The sequence below is a fragment of the Strigops habroptila genome, chromosome 1 (genome assembly GCF_004027225.2).
Source record: "Strigops habroptila isolate Jane chromosome 1, bStrHab1.2.pri, whole genome shotgun sequence".
Classification (NCBI taxonomy): Eukaryota; Metazoa; Chordata; class Aves; order Psittaciformes; family Psittacidae; genus Strigops; species Strigops habroptila.
This window is the reverse complement of record NC_044277.2, coordinates 121945354-121968929: the sequence shown is the minus strand read 5'-3', so window position 1 is coordinate 121968929 and position 23576 is coordinate 121945354. Positions and strand designations below refer to the sequence as shown.

At 37.0% G+C, this 23576-nt stretch overlaps 1 protein-coding gene across 4 annotated transcripts in view; it reads right to left on the bottom strand.

The window, feature by feature from the left end:
- VPS50 (VPS50 subunit of EARP/GARPII complex) overlaps positions 1–23576 on the bottom strand; it is an 83918-nt gene that overhangs the window by 58815 nt on the left and 1527 nt on the right. For 3 of the 4 annotated variants that reach the window (XR_003990891.1, XM_030482288.1, XM_030482299.1), the window contains exons 2-10: positions 22650–22718; positions 14664–14786; positions 13986–14057; positions 12428–12481; positions 10356–10426; positions 9804–9921; positions 9683–9718; positions 7083–7165; positions 1853–1895 (exon numbers count right to left, since the gene is read on the bottom strand). Coding sequence is in view for 3 of the 4 variants with exons in the window: in XM_030482288.1 (XP_030338148.1) it covers positions 1853–1895; positions 7083–7165; positions 9683–9718; positions 9804–9921; positions 10356–10426; positions 12428–12481; positions 13986–14057; positions 14664–14786; positions 22650–22718 (669 nt within the window). In the remaining variant the exon portion in view is untranslated. Of the gene's footprint in view, positions 1–1852; positions 1896–7082; positions 7166–9682; positions 9719–9803; positions 9922–10355; positions 10427–11537; positions 12388–12427; positions 12482–13985; positions 14058–14663; positions 14787–22649; positions 22719–23576 lie in introns of those variants that run through there. The other variant, XM_030482310.1, reaches the window with a different exon arrangement.

The following is a 23576-nucleotide window of genomic DNA, read 5'->3' as shown; positions in this document are numbered from 1 at the left end:
TCTGAAGTCAAATTCAAAGTGACATTTATTTTGAGAAAGTCTAGCACCCCACTATGGGAGAGCTGGGATTTCTAACTTGGTCTATTCCACTCCACTCAGATCTGCAGAGAAAGAAGAAAATAGTCCCCTGGTGTTTCAGCACAAACAATTCAATTACAGCCTTCTCAACGCTCTCACTGCCATCTGTTAAATGGAATAAACACTATCTGACTTTAAAGTTCATTGTGAAATAAGTAATTTATGGAGGACTATACCAGCACAATGATCAGTACCAAAGGAGAAAAAAGAAAGAAAGCACACATACAGAATTACTAGTTCTGCCATCAGAGCTGTGTCTGAGCACACTGAACAGCTTTGCAATAAATGAAGTTCCTCTATTACGTGCGCTGAACGAAAAAACTAAAATAGGATCATATACTTAATGAGTAACTAATAAAGCTTCCAAGAATTTGACCATGTGACTTAAGACCACAATTCTCACTTAGACACTGTAATATATTCAGAGATACACAGCCTAATTCTAGTTATTTTCAATCAAAAACGCAAGAAAAAACAAACACAACTCAATATCATATGATAACATAGACAGCTAGCAGGTATTTTTTTCTCCTTGCTATTTACTAAAGCCATTTCGATTCTTATTGTTTAAGGATCTTGCAATGCAGCTTTGCTCTTGCAAATAGAAACCACAGGAGATTGTGGGTTTGCCTCTCTGTAATTTTACTTACTCCACTGGAAAATTTTCATGAATTATTTCGCAAGTCACAAAATATTTATGGATTTTAATCCCAGATACTGGGGGGGAAGTCGTTGCTGTTGGGGTGAGGGGAGGGGAGTGTTAGTGTTGGTTTTTTAAGTGGTTCAGTATTTTCTTTAAGCACAAAAAAGGACACTAGAATATAATCAAAACCCAGGGTTTTTTCCTAAGCAAAATGGTAAAAGGACAAGTAACCTGAAGATACAAAACTCCTTTAAAAGGTTAATTAGCAATCTGAATTTCACTCATATATTGATTAAAAAAAAATAAATCCTTCTCTTATTTCATGCAGAACAGCTGTACAAAGGGAGAAACAGGGCTATCAAACTGCCCATAAGCAGAGCTCTTAAACACAGAGCACATAAATCTTTTGAGCTATATTTTTCAATGTCTCCTTCCACTATATCACTTTGCATTTTATTTGTAACAGAATATAAAAGCAAGGTCAAATGTTAAAACCTAAATTATAAGGAAAAGGAAAGAAAAGGAAAAAAGGAATGGACATAAGCTGAAGCCCCCAACTATTCAGAAGAATAATTATTAAAATATTAATTAGCAGAATATGAGTCTCTATTCATTAGAGCATGTATTTGAAGGGAACACTCTATGAGCTCCAGGTTGACCTACATTTCTCCCATATGCACAGACATAATTCCAGTAGAAAATATTTCCATGAATTCACAAGTAATAAATAAAAATCTTGAATATGATTGTTTAGGTAGCTGTGAATTGCTTTTGCCAACCAACATGGCATATTTTACCAGATTTTAGTAGAAGCAGAATTTGTTCTCTAAAACTGTACATCTTCATCATACAGGCAGTGTACTTTTGCTCCCGTATTTTATGTTACTGCTTTACCACTTAAAGTCGGCACAATTACTGAGCTAGGCTCATAAGTTTGGTAACATATTATAGAGCATTTAGGTTGATTGCAGCACAAAAGTCCACATGAATAGCAATGACTATAGCATTCCAAAGACAGTATTTGAAAGAAATGTGCATGTTCTGTAATTGCTAACAACATCATACTAGAAACCTCTAGTACCTAGAGATTACATACTAACAGATGCTGAATATCAATATATTTATTCTTACCTCTATTTGTTCCAAGGTGTCCTGCAGTTTTGAATTCAACTCACTAGTAATGAAAAAAAAAAAAAAGTTTAAAATAAAACTACTGATCTTACTAAAATTTCACACCAAGTTTCCGAAAAACACATTTGCCCACTACCAAGCCACAATATAGTAATTTATCATAAATCATTAACCTGCTCTTATTGTGTCAGGCTAGCATCACCCGACTCTTGTTATTACTGAAAGGCACTTGCTGCAGGCATTTGCAGGCATAGTTGTTCCTAACACTAAAAATTAAAATACCTTTTGCAGCAGCACATCATCCAAGGTTTATAATGCAACTGCGTTAAGAGGGCCCAGACAAGACCCCATCCTCATAGGATTTAGCCAAGCATTCTTTCAATGACATTCCCAACCCCCAAGAAACTCGTGCTGTAAATGTTTTGATTTGACACTGTGGTCTACAGCAGAATATATCCAGAAAGGTCAGGGCTGTCAAACCTTTGCAAACTATGGTACAGTAACTTTTATTTGGTGCTCAGGAACGCTTCACAGAAACACTCAGAAAAACTTCTTAAGACCATCATTTCACTTCTCTGAGCTTTATTTTGTATAGAAAGATAACAAAAATAGCTATCATAAGAGAAGCTATTTAGAACAAAGAAAGGCACGACTGCTCCTTTCCAACAATCAGCTTTAAAAATTTAAGGACACCAGCCAGAAAAATAAGACACAAAGTATGACTACTATGTTTGTGTTTGGAAAGGTCAAAGCAACCAAGAAATAGGCAAGATATTCTCTTCAAGCATGGAAAGCACAGTTTTCATGGGATAATCACCATACCTGATTTTAGACCACTTCTATACTCTGAATCTTTTCCTAAGGGGCCTACATTAACTATCAACTATCAAAAGATAGATTCTAGCTTTTCTTCCTAGTTCCCTCCACTTAAATGATAGGCCCATCATCTCTCCTTTTTCAGTTCTGTTAGATAACTTGAATACAACACCCTCCAAAGAAAGGTTTAAATAGAAACAAAAGTCATCAGAAAGAGCTGGCATTAAACACTGAATTGAGTAGCCAGTATTTCTTTCTTATTTCTACACATGCAACAAGCCTTCAAACAGAAAAGCCTCCATAACAATTTAATGTTAGTATATCTGCTGCTGGAGTTTACGAGCATTTCCTGTTACTCGGGTTCTTTTAGCAAGCAAGAAGACATTAGAGCAAGAACCTTGCTCTGTGCACAGAATCACTCCTTTTTTCAGGTTTTAGAACTAGATACAGCACAGACCATCATGCCCTGCATACTAGCATATAGTTGGTTTACATGTTGAAATTAACTGGTCTAAAATATAGAAAATATAGAAGCTGCTGACATTAGTAAAAAATGATGCAACACACAGGTAGCCTCTGCGCAGACTGAAATAATTAAGCAGTTGTACCACTGCAGATCCTATGAAAATTCAACAAGCCTTAAATGGTAGCGGGTAGCACATAAACATAAGGCTATGATTTCTTTCAAACAAATGTCATGAACATGCTGGTGCCCTAATTGTGCCTGCTGGCCGAATTTCTTCACCTCTCCTAATTAAATTAGAAACACGCATGGATTTTTTACCTCAGCTAGGCAATGTACATGCTCACACACATGAAGAACTTGCTCAACTACTTCCAGTGTAGGGCTGAAAAATTTCCTGGCTCCAGAAACCATTTTTTGATTATTGCAGATGATCACATTTGACTGATGTCACCTGTATATCAGCACAGAGCCTCACAAAAACTAGCTCCTTGTTTTCACTATTCTGAATGCCAGTCAGGCCTCAGCTTGCAATCAGCTGATCACAGCAGGCTTGGTTAGCCCAGGATGCTGAGCCCTCATGAGACCATTCCAAGCAAATGCTCCAAGATCAGGGCTGTTCCCGAATGGTGTATGTTTCTTTTCTTTTGGGAGAGGATGATGGGAAGGAATTCAGGTCTTGTTCCACATGAAGCACAACCAAGGTAAAACTGCCAGGCGTTTCTTTCCCCTACTATCTAATGCAACTTCTGTGACAGCACTGTCTTCCCATTCAAGCAAGACTCAAGCACCAATTTCAAATACACACATTCATAGTTTATTTATTCAACCAAGCTATGATACATGGAGGTCTTTCCTAGAACACAGCCTATATTTATGCTGACTAATTTAGGAAAAGAAAGAGCAATCACAAAATTTTCTAAGAAAAATTACTTTGATCAAGAAATGCAGTGTCCAGCTGCACGTATTTTCTAAGACAGAATTATAAAGGTAGGGCTTGAACATAATGGCTACATGATTATTATGAAAGCCCATTTACCACAATTGAGAATTTAATTCAAGGCATTAATTTCATTCGTAAAAAATGTATTAGAAGTCTCTTTTTATTTTTCATCCACATCCATACAAATCTAAATGAGCACATTTTTAGAAGGCAAATTACTGCATTTAACAGAAGTAACATTTTGACCCAAATGCAACAGACAGAGTCATCCTATTATCTGACGATAGATTTTCCTACAGGTTTTTCAAGGGAGTCTTCTCACATCAGAGCTGATCAACAAGCAGAAGGCAAAAGACTTTGATTTATATTTTTAAACAAGAATTAATCACATAATGCAAGCATTCCCTAGGAAGCAGATAATGGAGAACAGAAAACACAGACATCCAGCCTATCATTTCAAAGGAGGATGAGCAGCCGCTCTGGAAAACACAGTGATCTTTGCAGGGAGGCTGAAGTGTTTGTCTCTTCAGATTATGAATGTACCAAAATAAAAACATTATGTGCTTCATAGGAAGGTCTAAATCCCTGCTGTTTAAGAGCTACACCCAATTTCTATCACCATCTAGCAAGAAAAATGTGAAGAACTATTGTACAAAGGAAGGCACTGATTCTTGACATGTGGACAGTGGGCAATACAAAGGGATACTGTGAAAAATTCATGGTAAAATACAGAGGCAATGCATCATACAAGCACGTTATAAAAGCTACATATCTTTTTTTTTTTTCCAGCTACCTGGTTTTTACTGCAGTCCTAAACAGAAATGCAAAAGATCTATTTATTAATTTAGCCCAATCCCCTCCTAGGGAGACATTATTCCATATAATAAATATTCTCTGAGACGTCTGCAAGTAAAACAGTGCATAGAGAATGAAATGTATGCACTGGGCCTGGGATTTGCAGCTAAAATGTCCTTTCGCTTTCCCAATGCAAACAAAAACAAGCTCAAAAAACTCAGAATAAAGAAGCAGAGCTGATTTTTTTCTGTCATCATCCTATCTTTCAAGAAACTGTCTTCTTGCACGCAAGGATATTATTTTGAGTGCAACAAGAATCCTCACAGCTATTTGTCACGTATCTTGTCAGTATGTTATCAGATTTAAAATAGTACAATTTTTGCAGTTAAATATTCCAAATGGCAAAAACATGAACTTGTTAGTTTATGTTTCAAATTTTGTTATACTGGACATGGTGTAAGTGGAGATAAAGTTTGGAGCTGCAATAAAAGCTTGAAGTGATTCAACATTAAACAGAAGCTTTCATATCATTTACACAAAACAGAATTTAACTCAAAGAAACGGTGTAATTTAACCTAAATCTTGGAAGAGCAAGGTTTTACAGATGAGCACTGCAAGATTCAAAGAAATCAAACTGCCTTTTCCAGTTGAATAAATGTTGCTAATTTCTCTAGAAGAAAAAGAAGCAGGAGATATGCAGATTAAATCGGATTAATGTTTGGAACCACAAAGCCTCTGAAAAAGCAATAAATACTAAGGAGACCTTACTGAACAGTATAGGTGAGACACACATATGGAAGACTGCAGGACCCAGCTCTCTACAGAAGAGTCGAGCAGAGCAGAAGTTGTTCAGGAGTCATCTTGCTTCTCAACAACTAAATTGTCAAGGACTGAGGGAAATCACAGTCATTTCTCCTCATTCAAATAAATAAAGCATAGTTTTCATTTACTACTATATAAGGAAGGGATTCAAAACTTTAATTATGTAGGCAAATGTTGGCTGTACAGTCATTTTATATCCACACACAAATTTTAAAATAATTTATTGGGAACTAAAAAGAAAGCAAAAAGCAGCTTTGAAATCTGACTTCAGAATAGAGAGGGGCTTATTTCTAAGTATAATTTATAACTTCACACACTTTTTTGGTGCATCTTCAGATCCTGAAACAACTATAGCTCAAAAGCAGACCCTAAACTAAAATCGAGGATTATGGGTAATTACTCTGAAGTTGCAACAAAGCACACATTTAGAGGACAGAGGGAGGCAAAGCATGTGCTTTCATAGATTTTGGCCCTAAGTCAGAGAGCATTCTGACAGGAGATCAAACGATGTCAGAATTTTACCTGCGAGTTTAAAATCCTAATTAAAAATAACACCCCCCCAAAAAAAAAAAATCTGTTTAATTCAATGACCTTCTTAGTGGATGGAACATCAAAATTTACTCGATTCCTTTATTGTCATATCTATTATGACTTTGAACTTAATGTTTACCTTTTTTTTTTTTCTTTCTAAAAAGCAATGGTAACATCACGTCCTTCTAAGCTAGGAACTGCAGATATTCAATTTAGTTCCAGTTCTGAAAGCAACTTCTCCATGACAGCATGAAGCTCTGCACTTGCTAATTTCACTCCCAACAATCTGGGTAAATTATCCTCCAAAAGCCATCTTGCTGTAGGTAAATTAATTCCAGAATATAAACTTTCTTATTAAAAAATAGCTCAGGTATCTCAAGGCTGCAGGTTGTAGCACAGTTATAATTCAGTCTTAGTTGAAACTTTACCTACCAACATACTACAACAGTTACAAAACAATGACATAGTCCAAATATAGATTATATAGTGTTATTATTGTGAAGGCTGGTTAGGAGCGGGTCAGGAAAGGGGAAACCACTGAGGATGTTTATAGTTTTATATATACACTTCAGTTTTACTTTTCTAAGCAGAAAATTAAATTTCAAATCAAAGCTGCTTTAGAAAATGAGAATTAATGATCACTGTTTTATACCATTTACATGCCCTCTCCCTGGCAGTGTTCAAGGCCAGGCTGGACGGGGCTTTGAGCAACCTGGTCTAATGGAAGGTGTCCCTGCCCATAGCAGGGAGGTTGGAACCAGGTGATCTTTAAGGTTCCTTCCAACTTGAACCATCTGTGATTCTGTGATTCTACAAATAAAAGCATACAAGAAGGTGAAAGCAGCACAATGTCACCTTACCTTATGCAACTGTAGTGTTTGAAAGTGCTGGCTGCTTTCTGGCATTCCAAGCACAGCTGAATAGCTCCTGGATAGTCCTCTTCCTTAGGATAAAATACAATGGAAAGCTAATTTGGCTTTTGGAGCAAACACTGCAACACCCACTTTTGCTTGCATGCTTACGTATAAACATTAGGAACAAAATATTTTGCCTCTTACATCTATACAGTAAAGTTACAGGAAAGGAGTGAGGGTCTATTGCAAAACTTAATGTGCAAGCAGTTTAGAATTAGAAATAGACAACATGTTAGCAACACCTGAAAACACAATGTATTACATTACCTTATGCAAATGACTTGCTGTTTTGTTTCCTAATACATTCATACAAAACATATCAGAAAGTTTTTATTACAACTAACAGAAGTTTTTATTACAACTAACATCTTCCCAGTTAACTTTCAAACTTTCGTTAATACACTATGATCTATTTATGAGCAAGGGAAGAGGCAAGTTCTGGCAGGCTATTGCCATAGTTTACAAAATCTAAAAGAGACAAGAAAAACACTCCAACATTATGCCTAAATAAAAATTATTTAATCTGACACATTCTGTAACTAGTAAGAAATTAATTTAAAGGCAAGTAGCTCCCACAAGGCCCCAGGATAAAAAGAACATGTTTTAGAAAAAAAGTGTGGAAATACTGTCATAAGAAGATATTCAATAGGTAGACAGATCAATTGGGAAGTACACAAAGATGCCAGGACAAGACCAAAACAAAAACATACACACAACAATGTAAAAGCCCAGGATCTTGCCAACAGAACATGGGCAGTGCCTTAAGCATAACTACTACTTTTGTATTCTATTAGCTATGAGGCCAGAAACGCTGTTGGAGGAAGGAAAACCCTCTTTCATAGCTAAGAGATTCCCTTTTTTGTCCTAACTACATTGGTTATATTATGTACTTCAGAGAGCTCAAATTCAAAGCTGCTACTGGAATTTCAAAGTCATTGATTGAAGAGTAAAAATGCAGGGGCAATTTATACTCAGCTAGTATCATAAAGCAGTTTCTGAAATTAAATTTGTTTTATCAGCAGCATTCAAATGCAGATCAAGTTTAACTAAAACCACAAAAAAACCCACATACATTATCCACTAGATGAAAACAGACCAGTACATTGGTCTAAAATGATTGCTGCATTTACAGCTCTTTGCATCTTTCTCCATTGGAAACCTGGTACTTGCTCCATTAAGTCTAACAGAGCTCAAATCAGAAAGCCTGCTTACATAACATTGCATTACTAATATATTCCAGAAGCAGATCACCTCTGCTTCTGGTGAAAAAGTCTGGTCTTCTTTTTAACTGGGAAGCCTATCTAAATGTTCCTTTGTGAGCAGCTACTAATAGCACCCATGTGTATTCTAAGTGGCCAACTTCTTCTTGGAGTAAAGACAATAAATTGGCCAATATCTGGAATACCTTACTGGGAGCAGACACTGAGCACAGAAACAGTGGTTCCAGCCCTTCATGTTTAAAAATAACTATCAAATTATGATAATCAGACATTAGGGTCTGTGTGTGAACGCAACACCCACTCCTCCGTCTCAAGACAACTCCTACCATTAGACAGTGAAGAGCTCATTTCCTGTGCAACAAAATACAGCACAGAAATGAAAAGCTAATCATTGTACAGGGGTTACGGAGCAGAAAACAATGTTTATATAGCCTGTAAATTAATACATTCTTCCATGGTAAAGACTAAGAAAGTGTGCTGAGACAAAGTGTACTACCCAAGGTGGAATTAAACTCAAAGAATCTTAAGAGTTACAATTATTAAGACTCAATTTCCAAATTTATTAAGAAGGAATAATCATAATGATGTTCCATCCAGTATTAGCTATAAATATTTGGCAAACTAGCAAGTCAAAATTGTTACACTACATGCTTAATATATGGTTGCCCATAAAATCCTGAAGCTGTCTTTCAAACATTAATCGCCTTAGGACAAGGTCTTATTTTCACTCTGTGCAGCATCTACTTCATTTTTAGGCAGTATGTATACTGTATCAGTAGACTTTTCAGTGTCATGGCCTGCACGCTGCCATGTTTTCTACATCTATTAAAAGGTAACCCAATGAATAAGGAGAGAAGCTACAATACTTACGAATAAAACACTAAGTAGTGAGCCCATATATAAATTTGTATAGGAATATACCAGTAGAAGTACTTTATCCAAACAGAACATATCAACAATCAGCTAAATCTCACCTCCTTTTTCTTCCAAATATCAAGTTAGGGCCAGAAAAGAAGTGTAAGTTGAGGGTAGGGAGGGGAGTGCACACTCCACAGCACTCTTCCTGAACTAATTCAAGCCTCAGTGCCCAGACTTAAATGCAGGATTGAGTCTTTGACAGAAAATACTCCCCACTGGCACAGGGCTATCTAATTTGATATGAAGTATTTCCCACAGCATTTAAGAAAAGAATTAAAATATAATTTCACCACATGCACACACCCATAGCCTGTTTGCAAGAGAAAGGAAAGAAGGGACAAAATTAAGATGACTGACAAAAGTAGACTTAGAATAGCTTCAAATTATAATAGTCCGGCAGCGACTTACCTCCAACATCTCACTCAAGCGTACATCAGTTCTTTGCTAAAAATAATAAATTAAAAAAAAGTGATAACTACACAGCAATGAAGAAAATATTTTGCCATTGAAGAAAAACAACTGTACATACCAGTGTTTTTATTGTTCTCAGAGACTTTAGCAGTCCAATAAGCAACTGTCGCTTTCTTTGATTAGCAAGAAGCCCCAAGCTAGTTTGTGTGAAGCCTTCCTTTGCTATATTCAGGTGTCTGCAAGAATTAAAAATGAATATAATCTTCAACTATATGTAAAATAAAACTTATTTCTAATAAATTCTAACATGTCCATCAGACTATATGTTAGAAAATAAGATTGTCAGCACTGTTAGGGAATCCCAGCAGAAATGGAGACGATGCCAATAAACTACTAAGAAGCTATGTTTTCCCTTCTGCAGAACTTGTCTGTGGATCAATGGTGTGGATCTGAAAAGGTTCCTGTTTTAAAGAGAACTCCCAATAGAAAAAGTGAGAGCTACAAGAGAGAAAGCAGCTGGTATTTGTTTCAGTATCTTTAACTACTATTACTAATTCCATTCAGCACCTAAATAGGAAATATCATCAGCAAACAAACTTTCTGGGTTTACAGATTTCTTCTTAAATACTTTTTCCCCCTTTCAGTCTGTGCCATTATTTAAGCAAGATACCTTCTTCCATTTGTGCAAATAACAGCTGCTAGTTGAAGGCCAGTCTGCAATGATGTAACACGTTCAAGTTCCTACAGAGACACAACAGGTTAAATAAATATACAAGTTAAAGTTTGCTACACACCAGCAAAGACTAGTAATTAGCACATTCCTCTTGAGATGCTACAATGATTTTGTAGAGTTATTTTATAAAATATTTGTCTCATCATTTTATATATGCTAACCACTAGAATGTAACATTAAACAATCTTTTAAAATACAATTCCCTTTTGAAGAAAGATATTGAAATCCGTTTTTTCATTGCAGTGGGACCCTCTACATTTGCATTCAGCCCAAGAATCTCTATACCATCAATGCATCACAGTGGAATGATCAAAGCTTCACGTACAGAAGCACAGGATTTAATCTGCACTAATATGCCAGAGAGTGGCAAAACAAAAAACCAAAAAAATAAAAAAATAAAAAAAAAAACCCACAACAATAAAAAAGTCATGTTTCATACAGCATTTTCTTCTTTAGAAGCACTTGTGTTCTACCGATTTAACAGATGTCACTTCACAATGAACATTAATTGTATCCTGTTGAATTTCGACTGAAAACTCTTCAGCGCAGGTGACCTGACTTTAGCTTGATTTTGACTTCATGAAGTGCCTAGCATAATCTAAACTCCTTTAAAAAGAAGTAAAAATGTTAATACACCTATTAAGACTTCTTTTGTTAGGAACAGCACTGCAGAACAGAGAACACTCTCCCCAAGCTAAAAAAAATAAAACCACCTTTTTTTTTTTTTTTTTTTAATGCTGCTCAGCATTTCAAAACATACCGAGTGTATTCCATGGGGAGAAGGGAGACTTTCACTTTGAAAACTACTCTAATTCTAAAGATATGACAAGCAAAACCAAGTTTAAATTTTGGTTTCCTTTAAGATCAGCTCCTGGTCAGTCTCCAAAGATACAATTCTGACAAATCACTGAGCCACATCCTTCACCAAAACCAGTTCCTTCTTTATGTTACCAATACTGTTTTTGAAAAAATGACAGCTTAGTTGCTGATATGCATAATACCTTAAGAAACCGAATTCAAACATTATTTTCCTCAGTACCTTATTACTAAAAACATACTTTGCAAATGTCAGAGCTACTTAAAAGGTCACTGTTCCCTTTTTTACACGGAAACACATACAAGAAGGAGCAACTCCATTCCAGTCTTGTCTCTTTCAAAGATTCTGTAAAATCGCCCCTTTGAACGTGGCTGAATGGAGAGACACAGTGTACGGGTGTGCAGCCAATGGGCCCCAGATAGGGAGTCTTCCATCCAGCATTTAGGGCTGAATAATTTTTTTTTTCTCTTCTCGAAGACAATCTTCCACACATTAGTTGTTCCTAAATCATGCTTTTCTTTCTAAGGAGAAGGGACAATTAAAAAAACCTTGCCTTGTGTCTGTGCCATCCCCTTCTCAGCCCACAGTACTGTCTGTTAGACTAGTATTTCATATAAGGAATGGGGTGCAAACCACGACTTCCCCACACTTTGCTTTGCACAGTGGAAAGGTGTTCAGGAGACAAAGACCCAACTGCATTTTTGCTTCTAATGACCTGTCACTGAAGTAGCTGCCCTCTCCAGCCTCTTGACCAAATTGAAAATTGCCATAATCACTGTATGACACGTTTTCTTCTCACGACTGCTTAAGATTAGTGGCAGGTTACTAGTTACGTGCTCTTAAGAAGGTCATTGCTGTTTTCTCTTACAGAAAAAGGTCTGAAAGCATTTCTAAACACAGACACTGTTCAACTGTATTGCAGGTACTAGTCAAGCCTGTGAATCCATGTTTTCAGTAAGCCTTCTGAAAATGATCATATGCCAAAATCCGTATCATTCTACGGGCCTCTAGCTCATTATGCCCTCGGTTTTTTTCAGTCTACAGATACAGATTTAGCATATATAGACAGGTAGTTCCAACCATGCACTAGCATCTCCACTAACAAATTACTAGATTTAATCCCCAAGTGCAGCATTATAACCCCACAAAATGGAGTGGTTTACTCTTAAACAGTGACTGTTAGTTATCTCACCTGAACATATGCAGGCTGTTTTTCAAGAATCAAGTCTGCAACTTTCTTAGACACCTATAAAAAAAGAGTATTATATGTAATACATAGCAATCTCAATTAAATAGGCCATCCCTGTACTAAAGGTTCTATAAGTTTGTGATTCTGTATCCTTTAGTCCTGTAGTTTTCAAATTTATTAAAAAATATGCTACAACAAGGTAAAAAAATCCTAAAAATGACAATCAGCTTTTCTTAGGAGCAAGATACGAAAAATGTTTATACAGTTCCATTTAGGAATTAGTGGGCATTTTTAAATTAATCACTTACCTCTCTGCTTGCTAAGAAACATGCTAGAATAAAAACCAGAAATAATATGGGACACTGCAAGTGCATCAGCTGCATACACTTTCAAGTTTGCATGTTCCAGCAGCAGCCATGCACTGAAGCTACTCCCCTGGCTGCAGCCGGTTCCCACTGTACAGGCAAAATGGCCAAGAGATTGGTAACAGGTATTAGAATTATCCAGCATACCTCAGTGAAGTTGCCTCTCGGTCTTGAGTATATCCTTGCAAAGCTAAGTCACCACCAGATATCCTCTTAAACGTAAAAACCAAAAACAAACAAAAAAATCCCACGGAGGGGGGAGGGGAAGGGAAGAGGGAAGAGAAAAAATAAAACACAAAACCAAAAACCACCACCCACTTTCAACTTCTTTCCTTATACAGGTGAGAAACACTGAATATTCATTTGCTCAACTTCTCACTAATACTTTACAAAATTTCATAGGTTTATTCTGGGAAAAGCAGTCTTAGCCAGAAGCAATCTGTTCTTTATGAATTGTTAACAAACCAATATATTCTTCCTATACGTTTAATTCATTTAAAGACACGAATTAGGATTATTACTGTTATTTTACTTGCAGATACTTTCCAAATGCCACAGTTAATACATTATCTCCTGTACCGTATTATTCATCTTTAAAAGAGCAATGAATCAATAATTAATGAACAGAAAAAAAAAAGCCTGAAATTAAAGTACCTTTTTAGAAGCAGCAACCCGATTTCCCCCCATAAATTATAGTTATTACTCATAGTTACATTTCATTTGTTTTATTATATAATCACTCTCTGCCAATATTCACTACAAACCCTTGTGGGCGATTAACAAATTGGCAAATGAAAAATAAGAGAAAATAGCAATTCTCTCCATGTTGCCAGAAATCCCTCAAAAAACCCCAAAAAACTCTACTACCACACTATTCAGTGCTGTGTTACATGTTACTTTTCTTGCCATACATAGGAAAAGCTGAACATTCAAAAAATCAAGTTTCTAAAGAAATGGTGAGCACATTTGTTCTTTGTTAACAATACTTATCACGCAGATTTACTTCCATAATTTCCTAGAATATTATTTACTGATTAATTTCCACTATAAAAGCACACAACATAATATTATGAGAAGAAATGCTTAATATTAAATGTGTTTAAGAAATCAAAACTTTTTTCAATTACACTTCTGGCCAGACTTACAGACAATGCAACCAATTGTCTGAGAGTATAGAGGAAAACAACTTTACTCACAGCAGCTTGCTGTTGTTTCAATTTGTCTCTATACTCTTCCAGTTCTTGAAGACTAAGTACTGGAGGAAGCCTCTGCATGCAAACAACAAATTAAATCCAGTGAGAAATTAAAGGATGTTAAATAGACATGTAGTATTAACTAACCAACCAATTCCATTAAAGAAACATTCTTATTGCTTCTGTAATCTAATTTGCAGAATTGATCCATTACTTCAAATGATGGAAATAAATCAGTGTTAAGGTAAACAATGTACTATTATAATTACATCATATAATATCATAATCACCTCAAAGTTACCTTATTTTAAGCCATATATATACACATACACACACAACCCCCTTAATTACTGAAATCATTGCCTCAGTCACTTTGCTAAACAAATATCCAAAATATAGAAACTTTTTTTTTCCCTCCAGCTATTTTGGTTTTTGTCACTATGGTTTACATTATGACGTGCCTGTTAGTACAACTAACAACATACTGATTCTACCACATTACAAGAAGAGACTCCATACCAATACTATATGCTAGAAGCTCCACTATCAGGCAGAAGACTGCAGTTTTGTATTAATACAAGATATAAGAAACAAACCAAAAAATAGCTTATTCAAAAAACCCATACTTTTGATCCTCATTTTTGTTACATTACTGTTTTGTCTTTTAAGAAGACAGCTTACCTCTAACTCATACTTCACAATATCAAAGGAATCATTGGAAAAATAAACTTCTTCAATGCTGTTAATTATTTCTTGCTGAGCTTGAGGGTCAATTGGTTCTTCACGTAGTTCTCTGAGCTCCTCCTTCAGAAAACAAAAAAGGATTTGTATAATGTAATATCACATCCTAGCAAGAACGTTTTACAAGAACAGGTATTTTTCAAAAGCCATTTCCAACATTAGTGCAAGAAGCAATGGCAAAGAACAGAACGATCAGTACACTGGCTTGTTCTTCTCATTACAGTGAGGTATTTAAAACTTTTCAAAGAACATGGTGAACACTGATGTTGCAGATCACTTAAACACTTCTTCATCAACACACTTGTGGCACAAATGCATGGTGAGTCCACAGTTTTTTCCTCCTTAAAAGAAATTCTCACAGTAAATTAAAAATAAATTGGTAGGCTATTTCTCCAGAAGAAAAACAACAAAACAAAAAAGTAACAAATAAAACCTGAATTTTTTAAACCAGAAGAACCATTGTTGTAAACATAAGGTAGACAGTGTCACTTCAAACATATAACTTTTCAGTTCAGTCCTCACAATTCACTGTAATAAAGGTCATGCCATCATGTCATTAAACACTTGAATTTTTTATAGGCAAAACAGAGCAGATCTACCTTCTTTACCCGAAATTAACAAATTTCAGACCATCTCAGACTGGCAGGGTGGTCTAAGCATAAATGCCCTGTCAGTTTTCTGAAAGCCAATACTCAAGAGCACCCCCTCTTTGCTGTCAAGATCTCCCCTGGAAGGTCTCCTCAACAACCAGGCTGCTTCCTCTGGTTGCAACAAGCCAAGGACTGAGCCTGAGCCTCCTCTTCCCCTCCTATACTGGACATTCAACTAATACTAGCCTTTTTCTGGAGGCTGTTCCCACCAAAGTCCCTTGTCAGGGACTCAAAGGGAGAAGTGCCAAGATATTCCTTCACCAAAAATCAACATAAAATGGATCAAATTTCTCAATATTGGAATTTAATCCTGATGAAGCAACCCAGCAGAATGAAGCGTCCCCTAAAAACCCCAAGCCTCCCAACAACGAGAAGTTCTTAAAGTGGGAAAAGGCGCTAGTATTTTCACTACCAGGAGCTCAAGGGCTTATTTCACGGGACAGAGGCGTCACCTTTTAGATGGAGTAAACAACAACTAACTTGCTTATTTTGTACATGAATTGAATGAGGTCAACGTGTACATGTTATGAGGCAGACAGTTTAAATATTTGTATTTAAAATATTTAAAATATAAAAGCAAGTGCTGTTTCTCTACTCAATTAGAGGCAGCCAAGGGATGAGAGAACAGTTTGTAAGAGCATCCAAAGGAGCCTCTGCTCCTCTAAAATACCTCTCACAGGAAAATGAAAAGAAAAAAAAAGGGGGGGAGGGGGAGGGCAAAAAGCAATGGCTCCGATACAGAAAAAAACAGATTTCCAGCGGGTTTTGTGTCCCCCAGCGGCGGAAACCCCTCAGTGAACGAGGGAGCACAGCGATGCCAAGGGGAGGGCAGCCGGGCTACCCCGCGCCCGCAGCCGCCGGGCGGAGCTCGGGCGCCACCCGCTGGAGCACAGGCGAAGCCGCGGCTGGAAGACGGCTTCGAGCCGAGATGGGGCAGGGGGTAACCCGGAGAAAAGCCTTCGAGAAGCAACCTTCCTCCTCCGTGAGCACCTCGCATCTCCACAGAGGGACCATCGGAAAACGCCCCATTCAGCCGCTGCCACCAGCGCTGCCCGGCGGGGGCTGGCTGAGGTGCAGCGAGACGGAGAAACCTGCAGGGCACCACGGAGTGATGGCAACAACCCATCTCCCAAACACACACAGCCCCGGCAGGAGACCGAGCAAGGGAGGGCAGCGGCGAGGGGAGTGCAGAGACAGGCGTGAGAGAAATAAGGAAATAACACCGATAAACAGCACTATATTAACAGTAAATGTCTGTAAGACATGGGGACTGTGCTCCTCAATTCTTTAACAATTAAATTCTTTGGTACCTGGATATTTTACTGAATACCTCCGAGGTATGCACTCACATTAACCAAACAGGCAAAAGGGTCAGCTTAATTTGTCCACCGAACCACTGCAAAAGGAATCATCTAATTTATCATCTGATACTTGGCTAGAAGTTCCTCCACAGTTGTTTGTTAAAAGAAAAAAAAAAAAAGAAAAAAAAAAATAAACCCAGGAAGAAATCTTTAAGATCGTTTCAATTTTTAGATTACTGATCCCTTGTCATATTGGTGAAATGATAGCTCAGTGGTGATTGACATACCCTTAAGATGTGTTAAGAAAGCCACTGTGGACACATATTCTGGATTTAAACCACCCGATTATAAATTGGGAGTGTTGGGTTTAATTTTAGCATTTCAATGAAGCCGAATCAATGACCTTTTTGTCTTTGTAGAAGACCACAGTTTTCTGCACGAAAATAAAGCTGATGTTGATGTGGCTAGGAAAATTACTAAGAAACCATTTTATCCTGTCTAAGAAAGATTGTTCATCTCAGTGTTTCTTGCCAAAAGACTACCTAGGAAAATATTTATTAAATGGATGGGCTTGCTTTATCTTGTTCATTCTTTCTAGAAAAACAGTCTAGTGAGAACAACTCTGCAGGATAAACTTGAGCTCCCATATAAATTACACTACCTGCCACCAGACTTTATGCCATGATAAACTGCAGCTTCCAGTACATCATGCTCCACTAGTTTCAAATAATTAACATGCTCAAGGCCAGTATCTTCACTCACCACTGAAGGAAGCAAATATCCTTGGCAAAAGTTTATTTGTTGATATTCAATTTTCCTCATCCCTTCAACTAAAGGTACAAAAAAAATTTTACTATATACATATGAAGCCCATAGTTTCAGGGGCCTCAGGGAAGGCCAGATTTAGTGCTGTGGAGCTAGTACTCACACTTCGCAGAGGTAGAGAGAAGCTCCTTTTAAACCCTCAAGGCACTTTTCCACCTCAAAACTTTTCTTACTATTGCAACTTAAATATCTCCCTTAAAAAAAAAAAAACAAAAAAACAAACAAACAAACAAACAAACAAACAAACAAACAAAAAAAAAAAAAAAAAACAAAAACTTGCATCACTTGTGGTGCCAAATGTGCAATTTTTTTTCCAGTACTTTGGATCATACTTTCATGGAAAGACAATTTATCCCATCGAACTTACTTCCTTTCAGGTTACAATTAGTGCAACCCTAAGCAGCAGATGTCTCTTTCATAATGCCACCTAAACAGATGAGTGAAAGACAGTTTCTGGGGAAGAAAACAAACAAACAAACCCACACCTATCTGTCTGACAGGTTTGCATACTTGAAGAAGCCGCTGCTAAATAAAACACAGTATTTTTTACACATGGACTTATTTTGCCTTCCCGTTCCACAGAAATAGAAGTTTACCTATCTAGGATGCTGTGACAATTCCTTGAAATGTATTTCAGAAAAGTCATTTCATTGCAGACTCATCTGAAATGCAGTTCAGCGAGTTCTGGATGACTTACCCAGCTATTTCCCTGTGCATCACACTCCCACTCTCCCTTGTATTCTACACTGCCTGTAACACCAAAATCAGTATCGCTCTGTTGAATGAAGCATTACTGAGAGAGAGTTGAAGCAAACACCTTCTGCATTCCAGTCACTACCAACCAAAAGATTTGGGAAGCGAAGACATTGGAAAAAAACAAAAAACAAGTAACTGATACCACTCAGAGAAAAATAAAATCTAAAAGGTGTCTAATCTAATTAGAAGCTGAAGGTCAGCAATAGCTTATGCACCTCTATTCAGAGGGTACCAGGGGCCAAGTCTGCTTGTACTTGTTTGGACACAGGCTCTCTTGTTTTGTCACGAGCCAGAAACACACCAATGAAAACACAGTGTCAATTTATATCCCTCTATTCTGAATGTGGATAACACCTATGTTAAAAGCTAGTTCTAAATACCAGGTTGAGGGCCCTGCTCAACAGATTTAATCAGCAGGTATGTTGCAACATCCTACTACCATGAAGTAAATAATGTATGAGTACTTTTATATATATATATAGACACATACAATCTTTTATTTACGTAGAAAGATGTATTCATATATATGTCTTGTATGTGTAACTGTATCTGTAAACTCACCTCAAAACTTTTTTCCATTTCCCCTCGCCAGCTCATCCACAGCTAGGGAAGGCAGTCCCACAGGGAAGTTTGTATTCCATTATCTTCCATATGAAATGCCCACAACCTTCTTTTGATCTTTCCTTCTTCAGTATAGACTTACTAAAAAGCCCTCACTCTACCAAAACAAATATTACACTGTGAAAACAATTCTCCTAGTGGAGAGAACAACAGAGCCTGATCCACAGAGTAGATTATTAGGCACACCGCTGCTTAATGCACTTCTGAAAAGCACTCAGCTACTGTTGTGGAAATAGAAAGCCACACATTCTTAAGCAAGCCACACTTCTATATCTGTAGGAAAAGCATTATAAAAAAAACCCCAACCTCCAGTGTTGATTACCACCACAAGCAACAAAGTCAACTAGTATTTGTATATTGGCTATGAGCTTGTTATCATCAAGATAAACATAACCTAATTCAAAGTCAACTCATTATTAACCCTACACACTTGAATTCAAGGGAACAAAATACCTATCCCACTCTTTTGTGATAGAATCTACTAACCCAAATGGTTATCACCTTGGGAGACAACAAAGCTGACAATAACAGAATAGTTCAGAAAGAATACAGTTCCCCAGGGTGATCAGGGCACACAGATGCAGTAAAAAAAGATATGAAATCCCTCTGCAGACAATTTTCTCTTCTAGAAATCCAGACTTGCAGTTCAGATTTGCCTTATCTCCAGACTATATCCTAGGTTTAAACTACTATACACTTATTTCTCTGTGTGATCAAGCTGGCAGTACGAGCCTGTGTTACAACAGAAAGTAAAGCAAGTTTGCTGGTGACTTGCCCTCATATGACAAAAGCAAATTGAAATTTTTCAAGACAGTTGCAGAACTTGTTGTAGTACTGGTTAATGTGAGTGCATACACTCAGAGGTATTCAGTAAAATATCCAGATACCAAATAATTTAATTGTTAAAAATAAAAAATTGAGGAGCACAGTCATCACTAACACATGTGCCAGCAAGCCACCAGTCAGAAAATCCACTGCCTTCAGATATCAAGACCCAAAAGAATTTTGCTGGGTTTGCCCTCAGGGCATGCAATGTCAACATACTCTTCTTCCTGTGCTCTGTATTTCCCATTTGACCTCCAAACTAGTATGACAGCCCCCCATTTCAAAATCATGGTCTTGTCCCCAGAGTTAGCATTATCTACCAATGGCTTGTGCTCTTTCCAGTAATTCATGCTGGCTCTGGAGCCTCTCGTTCTGTTTATCTCTCTATTGCTTTAATTCAGCTTTTGAAACTTTCAGGAACGCTCGCCCGAAATAAATCTGGAGATACCACTTCAAATGTGGAAGCGTAATGGTGAAAGTGAAGCACCATAACCATTCTATCATAAAAATAGTATTTGGCTGGTGAGCTTGAGACTTCTCTTATTCAAGATGTAAACAAAACCAGTTATTAAAACGTGGCAGCAGAGAACAATGTATGTGTTCAAATAGCAGCCTGCAATGGTTTGAAGTTATGCTTTTACTCATTGCCTTTAAAAATCTGCACCTTTTCTCTAGTCTTTACTTTTGCACTCAAAAGCAAATTCCCTTTACCAAACTTGTCCATTAAAATAATTATTAAGGCACATCAGCTTATATCCAGCAAAGCTTCTTGATCGTGTAATTATAATGCAATTCCAATTTGTGACATCAGTGCGTTACCATGGCATCGAATATAGCGTCAGTTCAAAACAAATACCGATATCTGAAAGCTCAATGACTTTCAACTTCCGTGCAGTACTGAAATCTAATCTCCTCACTGGTTACTCATACCACAAACACAGACAACATCTCCCCCCCTCCACCTCCCAGAATTCTAGTTTTCAAGCAAGTGTATCTGAATCTATGCTCACAGTGACAGGAGACATATTACTGTGCCTCATCCAACGTTTCTTTTGAAAAGTAAAAGCCTACAATCAAGGTTTTGGCAAAGCTGAGGAAGCATGACAATATAAATCCTTCCTCTAAAAGAAAAGGGCTGGAAGTAAAGTTACTATGACAAGTGGCTTGGGACCATAGCCAGGAGTTAAGCTGATCAAAACACAGTAGTTTTATTCAACATCCTCTTAAAATCACAGAAAATCTCACAGTGGAAGGGAGCCATAAGGATCACTGAGTTCAATTCCCTGCTCCTTGCAGGACTACCTAAAACTAAATCATATTACTAAAAGCATCGTCCAGATAATCAGATAACCAGGCAAATTCATAAGAGTTTCACTCCATAGAGCTTGTTGAGAAGGTAAACGTTAATGGAAGCAACTCAGAATGTCTGTTCTCATTATACAATGTATATTCTGAATGTAGTAGTTATTTTGAGATCTACTCACCTAAAACATTTTGGAAGGGGAAAGAAATATTAAAAAACTGAAAAATATCAAAGTTTTATTCTGTGGCATAGGAGAGAATAACACTGGTTGATTTTATCAATTTAACTTTACCAAAAAAGTCATCAGGTGAAAAATCCTAACGTTGACACAATCTTGGCTTTTCAGGCACACAATTCGTAACTGCAGTTAGTTTCTGTTTGCAGAAAGGTTGCAGCCAATGTTCTCACGTTACAAATGTTTGACATAAATGTATGAAAAAAAAAAAACCCACAAATTATTGAGAGGTATTTGACTTCCCATTGTTATTTATAAAAGACGTAGGTTTACCAGCACACATAACATCAAACTATTATAGAATGGAAATACAGCCAAGATACCCTACCTCTACTTTTACCTAGAGAGTCAACTTGGCAAAAAAGACAGTCTGAAACTGGATGCTCAGGGGGTAGCAGGAATCTGCAATTTTGAAATCTAAGCTGTGGAGATGAGACAGTTCTTTCAACACTGCTGCAACTGAATACTTTTGCTCCTTGAAATCAATATATTGGCCACTGTTTGAGTGTATTATGTACCAATTCAGAGACTGTTACTTTATTTTTAAATACACAGTAATACTGATTTTCTTGTCTGCCTCAGCACAAGCAGCATATTACACAGTAGCTGTATAAAGACAAAGAATCCAAGGGGGGTTGTTTTGGTTTTTTAAAACTACTGTAAAGTAAGGCATCCAAATTCAAGTTAGTAACTTAAATATCTCATTGGTTAAAGGAAAAATCCAAATTAGGGGAAAATAATAAACAACATCCACAGCAAGTTGTGTGAATCATCCACTCACATCAACAGGGTATAAGGAGCAGTCAAATACAGTGACAGTTGTTCCCTTACACCGAGATGATTCAGCATAATTTGTGAGACAAGAGTGAGCTGGCATTCATTTAACTAGTAAGACCCAAAAAACCCTATTATTATTATAAAGCTGTAACACTGGAAGTAGAACATGAAGTTAATTCTATATGCTGAAGATTAAAACCATGAAACTACAAAATATACTTACAGTACCAAAATCATGAAGAGACTAAATATCAAGGATAGAACTATAGAGGCAACCATATAGCATCTACTTTCCAAAGTAAAACAAAAAAGAGCTTTTGTTTTTCCTTCTTTTTTTTTTATTCCTTCACTCCAGCAGGAAACCTAGATAATATGAAGATCAGCATCCAGTGACAACTCAAAAGTTCCAAGAAAGAAATTTCAGCACAAGTTCATTCTGAGTCATTTGCCTCACAGCTCTTAATTCTTTCATTAAAATATTTTCAGCAAGAAATAAAACTGTCACAAAGAACAGCAGTAAACCTAGTGTTAAAAAAGAAAAAAACCCAAAACCCACCAAAAACCTGTCATCTAAGTGTAAAATGAAAAACTAAAAATGAAGGGAGTGGGAATGGAGAGATGGTGTAACCATACCTTACTAGGAATCCGAAAGCTTTCAATAGGACTGAGGTCATGAACACTCTCCTGAGGACTTCTTAGACCCTTTAAAAAAATTTCAGTAGTCAATTAAGATGGATTACTTTATGTATCTTGTGATCAAATTGCACAAGTCTTACCTGGTATTGAATATATACCCACAAGTCCTTCAATAAATCACACTGACATGGGGCTGGAAGGCTAAGACCTTATAATCAGGCCATTGGTGTACAAATTATGCTCCTCAAACATCAAAACATTTCCAACTTAATGCTGCAATATGTACCTTTTCAGTACAGTTCACTAACAGTCCCTTCATAAGGTTCACTTGGATCCTTATGGTTTAATGGAATCAAATAATCAAATTTAAGTGCCACCTACTCTGTAAAAAAATTACATTATTTTTGCTTGAATGGCATATCTCTCTATTTATCATATAATACTATTAGGACTGGTTTTCCTTACCAATATAACTAAACTGAAAAAGATACATAAAACATCTAATGTGGATTATGCAATTACAAAATGTAGCTTTAAATAACATATAGCCACAGAAACAGAATATGCTCTACTAGACTGAAACTTTGTCCAGGAAGCAGCAATTAACCAGCCGAGTACATGTCGGCTGAATATCCAACACATTCACAATGTTATGAAGCAACACCACGGAACATGCTGCTTAGCACGTTTTCTGCCTGCTTCCGAGGCAGAGGTGAATCCAAACACTCAAGTTCCAGACATGGTTCTGACTTGAGCTTCCCTTGAGACCTCAGGGTGTTCGCATGAGCCACAAGTTCCCAAGGCAAACTTCCCTCCTACTATTGCAGTTGACACTAACAGTACTGCTTCTAAGCTCCTTTCAGGCCCTGGGCACCTACACTTTGAAACAAAAGGACCCATGCAATTACTCTGTGAGTTTATGAT